The sequence below is a fragment of the Henckelia pumila genome, unplaced genomic scaffold (assembly GCF_033568475.1).
Source record: "Henckelia pumila isolate YLH828 unplaced genomic scaffold, ASM3356847v2 CTG_525:::fragment_3, whole genome shotgun sequence".
Lineage (NCBI taxonomy): Eukaryota > Viridiplantae > Streptophyta > Magnoliopsida > Lamiales > Gesneriaceae > Henckelia > Henckelia pumila.
This window is the reverse complement of record NW_027331857.1, coordinates 3287122-3293196: the sequence shown is the minus strand read 5'-3', so window position 1 is coordinate 3293196 and position 6075 is coordinate 3287122. Positions and strand designations below refer to the sequence as shown.

The 6075-nt window shown below is 35.0% G+C and overlaps 1 protein-coding gene across 2 annotated transcripts; it reads right to left on the bottom strand.

Moving 5' to 3' along the window:
- Window positions 1-318: 318 nt before the first annotated feature.
- Window positions 319-4544, bottom strand: LOC140873271 (transcription factor bHLH68-like). Of its 2 annotated transcripts, none has more exons than XM_073276355.1 (7): window positions 4145-4544; window positions 3484-3820; window positions 2510-2584; window positions 1899-1964; window positions 1622-1687; window positions 1161-1220; window positions 319-672 (listed from the first exon to the last, which is right to left on the bottom strand). In XM_073276355.1, exons 1-7 carry the CDS (start codon window positions 4360-4362, stop codon window positions 526-528), a joined length of 969 nt encoding a protein of 322 aa, XP_073132456.1. In that variant the 5' UTR covers window positions 4363-4544; the 3' UTR covers window positions 319-525. The 2 variants fall into 2 exon arrangements, with proteins under 2 accessions (XP_073132456.1, XP_073132457.1); XM_073276356.1 differs by lacking the exon at window positions 4145-4544 and adding an exon at window positions 3911-4079.
- Between the last annotated feature and the right edge of the window lie 1531 nt (window positions 4545-6075).

The window sequence follows — 6075 nt, the reverse complement described above, 5'->3', positions numbered from 1 at the left end:
GGGATTTTTAGGTTTTTGTATTGGAATTCACTATAGAAAGTTTAATTAAACATAAAGGATATTATGGTGGTAAAATTGAAACTTAAAATCCAAGAAGTATTGAGTTATAATTAAACTTACGTGAATTGTTGGTGAGATGAATCTTCCACATCCATTATACACAAACATATATATAAATATAATTAATTATTCTATTGTATTCAATGGAATGCTTTGTGCTTTTGTCATTGTCTTTTTTTTTAAAAAAAAAATCACACGTCAGGGCCCTTACGCTCAATATAATCATGTACTACGAATTCATGCAAACAAATTAAGGGAATGGTTTTTTGATTAAAAAAAAAAATCACAACTGGAATAATAAAAGAAAAATAGCACTGCAACAAAATGTATATATAGCATCATAAGCAGTCAGCCTAGGATTTTACAGCTGCAGGCTGACTGTAAATGATGTTACATCATTTTTTTCAAACAATTACTTATAATATGATAATACTTAATAAATTATTTATACATGCAAGATGCAATTTATCGAATATTATTTGCAGCAAAAGGCGATGGAGCCCAGTAATCTGCAGCATTATCACTTCCCAAATGGAACGTGCAAGAAACTGGAACAAGGCACAATCCTCTGCTCCTCAAGTCTTTGTTTGCTTCCTTTTTATCAGATTCCAGCTGCAAATTTATATATTATTCAGAATTATATTATTTCACTTGCACATGTTTTCTTGTACTTTGCTCTCAGATATCCACATGCATTCCAAGCTAGCTCTCTTAAGAAAGATCTGTTTTGAAAAAAGTGGACTGCTAATAATTCATTCGATTAAAGTTATTCCATATGCCCATTATTGGAATATACTACCATTTCCAGTTTCCCTCCATGGCCATGGGACATATATATTACAACTATTCATGCATGTTAATCCACCGTGATGAGATGCTACTCTCGTTTATCTAACGGTGAATATTTATCAATACACACGAGATCTATTGAATTTTGATCGATAGATCTCACATCTATTATTAAATATATATCCATCCTTATATGTATTAATCTTACGTACGCGAACAATCCAAACTACCTATGTACACATTCAACTCTTCCTTGTCTTCCGCTTAATTAAATAAAATGATCATGGGATCGAAAGCTAATTATTCCTTACAGGGAGTTGGTGCCTCAGAATATTTCTTGATCCACTGCCCAAATATGGTTGGCTTAGGGCCTGAAATCAAATGGGAATCAAGAATGTGTTCAGAAATTAGCTAGCAACACGAAATTTATTACATCACCATTGCATCATATATATTAATTACATCAGAGTTACGAAATACAGACCTTAATATTTTTTGGTCAATTCTTACTTCTAATTATCAAGCCTGCTTAATTAGTTACATGCAATCAGACTGCTATGCTTATGCTAAAACCTCAAAGTTCTTGAACATTTTTCAACCAGGGGAGCTCAAAAAATCGAATTTCTCGCAAATAAGTATCGAAATTTTCGAACAAAAAACATCGTTTGATCAAGCCATCTAGGAGAATATAAACACACCCACGTACGTCTTTCCCAATTTTCATGAACATTCAAATTATAATGTAACAGAGAGGGTAGGGGGTGGGGTTCACCTCAATCTGATTCTGAAGGAATCTGATATATCCAATAGCTTCTAACAACACAGAAGCTGTGTCAGTCTGCAAAAGGGTTTTTTCACAAAATAATCAGAATCATATAATTCTGTTTGCATAATCATATGATATGCAACATAGTCTCATTGCTATATATAGAGTATAAACCATCTGTCTCCATGACAGGTTTGTTGTCGAAACAGACGTCGAGAAATTTAAACATTCAATCAATATATTTTTTTGTTTTGTGACGAATTTAATTATTCGATAATTTTACCTTGCCGAATGGCGAAACAAGCTGGTGAATGGCTGTTATTTTGTCCCTCACCGTTTCTTTTCTCGCCTGTTTAGTTTCAAAGTTGAATCAACATCATAATCAAGCATATATATATGTGACAGAGGAATTACAAGAGATGATCAAAGTTTATTCTTTTGAAGTTTATTAATTACATGCATTAGTTTTACTTATAATATATATCTTTCAAATAAATGTAGCTATATATAGTTGTGTGGACAAGATATTAATTATTGCAAAAGAATAAGCAAGTGTGATGAGAAGACAATCAAGAAAGACAATAGTAGCGATCCAAAACTTAAAAAGGTGGGATATATATATTCACAAACAAAAGCAAGCAACAACAAAATCTTGTATACATTTGATTTCAGTGTTCCATTAGATTGGATATTCAAATATCTAATTTACATTATAACTACTAATTGAAATGGAAATTACATAATAATTATTTGTTCAAGAAACAAAAATAAATAAACGTCAAGCAAATTATATATATAGGCTATTAAATATGTTGTAATTGAGAAAATTATAATGTCAAATATCACAAAAAAAAAGGATAGAACGAATGGTAGCAAATGGCTCTAATAAGTTACCTTGAATGTAGTTTGAGATGAGGTAGGCTGAATCCTAGCTTTCTTGTTTGCCCCACCTCTTGCCGTGCTGTTGCACTTCACAAATAAAGTTGACATGATAAGAATTCAAATTGGTCAGACCAACTTTTTTTTTGCTTTAAATGACTTTACATTTTTAATAGAAAATTGTTTTTCAAACTTTTTTCCCAAGCAAACTCTTTTTTTTTTTTTTTCCAAATAGTATGTGTTTTAAAAATGTAAAAAAAATAAAAATAAATAAAGGGATGACTGTATACTAATTAATTTAACCAATCTCATTTGCATTGGAAATTACGATTTTAACTACAACACTTCGTTTCTAATAATTTTCATCAAACTAAAATCTGATCTAGGCACCTGGTCGAGGTGTATGTACTCAGAAAATTGGGATGAAACTGAGTGAGTCGAGAAAATTGAGGGAAAAAAAAAGTCATTTTCGTCGATCCGGTAAATTTCACTGGATTAGATTTTGATGTTCTAATTAGTGGAAATGTACAAGTCCTGGTGCAATGAATTGCCTCCAAACTTAGCAAAAGAAGGCAAGTTATAGTAAGGCCTATATCTAGACGTAAGATTAAAATCAAATATTAACTAATTTAGAGGAGCAAATTTGCTTTTTCTCCTCAATAGGAGTTGAAATATGACTGAAATAGGAAATTGGTGTGAAAGTGAACGAGGCAAGACAAGTTGCATTATGTCAATGTTTGCAACCTCTACAAATAAGTGGTTATGAATTATTTCTTAATAAAATGGACAATAATCACTTATTTTTAAGAGAGTTACAGACACTATATATATATAATTTAAAACAGTGCAATATGCTACAGTATTATTGCTACTATCTAAGTGGTGTAATCAATAATTAAAGTGAAAGAAAAAAAACTTTTATGACTTTGATAATTTATTTTTATGCAATAATTTCAGAAACCCTAAATAGTACTATCCGTCCAGCATACCTCGGATGAAGGATCTGAATAATCGCGGGGATTCATGGCAATCTTCCATTCCGAAGATTTGTGAGAAAAATCCAAAACTTCGCCGCTCAAGTCAGTAGTGACGCATGACTTGGGTGAAGAAGCAGATACCATCTGATGAGCCCAAAAATTAAAGGGTCCATAATTTTCCAAGTTTTGATCTTGCTTTGAATGATCTGCAGCAAAGCACGAGTAGTAGTTGTTGGAGATTATTTGATTCATCAGTTGTTCTTCGCAGTATTTCTCCATAGTTTTTTCCTGCATATGCTTCACACCTGTTGAGGACTTGCTACCTTCTTCATCCACCTGCTCTGATCCTCTACAACTCAAAATAAACAAGAATTAATAATTGGATAGTATTTATATGTATAGAACCAAGAATTAATTAGCAGAGGGCCGGGAGACATACTTTACACTTAACTTTATAGTTGTGAAATTTACATCTTTTTACCAAAAGCATGAGCAGCTAGGGATAATAGTATTTGGAATTTACTTCTTGTATTGACGGAAAATAAATTAGGAGATATAATATTGCATGAATAAATGAAATAGAAGTCGCTGAAACCAAGTACTGCATGCATCAAACCAGAGAAAAAAGAATCTACATGTAAGTATATCATGTAAAGAAAGAAAATATATATACAGGAGGAGTTGGCTCCATGACTCGGGAAAGTAGTCTTGGTTAATATCATTCAACCGGCCGTGAGGGAAATTATTATAATTGTGTGGCGGCGAAGGCGGCGCAGCCAGGAAAGAGTGGTGCTGGTGTCGGGGCGGCGTGCTCATTCTGGTGACGCTCCACGGCCAGTTGGAGCTGCCGGCGGCCACCATTTGTGAGCCGTGGACTACACCTTGATTCATAGCTAGCCTTTTTTTTTTTTTTTGAAAGGAGATTTGATAAATCAATGCCTCCCTCCTTCACTTTCTATCTTGACTTTTTGGTTTTGTCTTTTGCTTTCACTTTACTTTATTTATTTCTTTGGACCTCTCAAAAGAATTAAAGAGGGCTTTGTAAAAAAATGACTTTTTGAGAGTCTCCTCTACACTTGATTAAGTAGAGGATTTTAACCAAACGGAGATTATCAAGTATCAGTCATGAATCGTATTCGTGGGGGATATATATATTTTGGTGGTCTAATCTGTCTTTTATATATATATATATATATATATTATTTGAGTAAGATTTAATTAACCGTAATTGTATATGTCGAGTGAGCCCTGGTATATTGTTGAAAATTGTATTATTGAATGAATTACAATTGAAATGGGCTTGAAAGGGTTTGAATTGATTAACCCAAATTGTTTGTAAAAGCCTTGTCCAAAGTATTACAAAATTCAAAATTTTGGTGAAATAAATTGGAGGGAAATGGGAAAATGGTAGTCCCACATTGGAACAACTCCAATTTGTTGTTCACCTTAATTAGTCCAACATTGGACTATGGGATTGGGCCCTTAGGGCACGGGATGTTTTGTAAAGGGGCAAGACGCTAGTCGATGCAACAAACACACACGCACGCGCGGGGCCGGCCGGCTCGACGTGGTGTGGTGTGGTGTGGTCTTCTGATCCGATTATTCTTTTTGAATAAAATTTATTTAAAATAATATTTTATTATTTTATGGAGTAGGCCCGAGCGGTAAAATATTACCGCGCGGGCGCAGCACCGCACATGCAAGGCAGTGCGTTCAAAGCGACGTGCGCCCGCGCGGTTAAAAATTACCGCGCGAGCGCGGTACCAAAATGGCGAGGCAGTGTGTTGGCTTAAAGTTGGGCGCTCGCGCGGTAGAAAATTACCGCCCGAGCGCACCTTCTGCAGAACTAACAGTCACGACTGTTTCTGACATTTTTCTGTCATGGGTTGCATCCTTACGCCTTAAAACATGTTGTTTCGTTTATAACACTATATATATGGTGGTTATAACATAGAAATGAGACAGAGAAACATCTGATAACATACATTTCAGATTTCTGATTTCTCAAAATCTCTCCCTCACTTTCTCAAAGAAAAGTTAAAGCATATTTTCGTTCGTTGAAGTTCGTGATATTTGCTGTGCTGCTATATCACGATCGAAAGTCGTTGTATCTTAGAGACGATTGCCGCTAACTTGGAACGGGCAATTTCGTCTTGCGGATAGAGAGTTTCTCTCGCCTCGACTGTGTTGATCATTTTCGTTGCTGTTGATTGCTTCCGACATTGAAGTTTTCAGAATTCAAAATACAACCTACTAACAATTGCAAGACGAAATTCTTTGTATTTCCCGGATTCTGAAGATGTCTACTGTCTCATTCACTCCGCTCGCTTCCGCCCCCGCTCATGGAGAAAAGCCGCCAAAGTTTTCTGGTGCCGACTTCAAACGTTGGCAGCAGAAGATGCTGTTCTATCTGACCACCCTTAATCTGTCTAGATTTTTCAAGAAGGATCCCCCGTAGTCGTTGAAGGCGATTCTGACACACAAAGAAGGACAGCAATAGATGCATGGAACCACAACAATTTTCTCTGCCGGAATTATATTCTGAATGGCCTCGACGACAATCTCTATAGTGTTTACTCCTCTGTGAAGACGGCCAAGGAATTA

Coding starts and splice junctions, on each gene's coding strand:
- LOC140873271 (XM_073276355.1), bottom strand. CDS start 4,362: ATGAATCAAGGTGTAGTCCACGGCTCACAAATGGTGGCCGCCGGCAGC. Junction 3,821..4,144: donor TCATGGAGCCAACTCCTCCT/GTATATATATTT, acceptor TTTGAGTTGTAG/AGGATCAGAGCAGGTGGATG. Junction 1,221..1,621: donor TCCTTCAGAATCAGATTGAG/GTGAACCCCACC, acceptor ATTTGATTTCAG/GCCCTAAGCCAACCATATTT.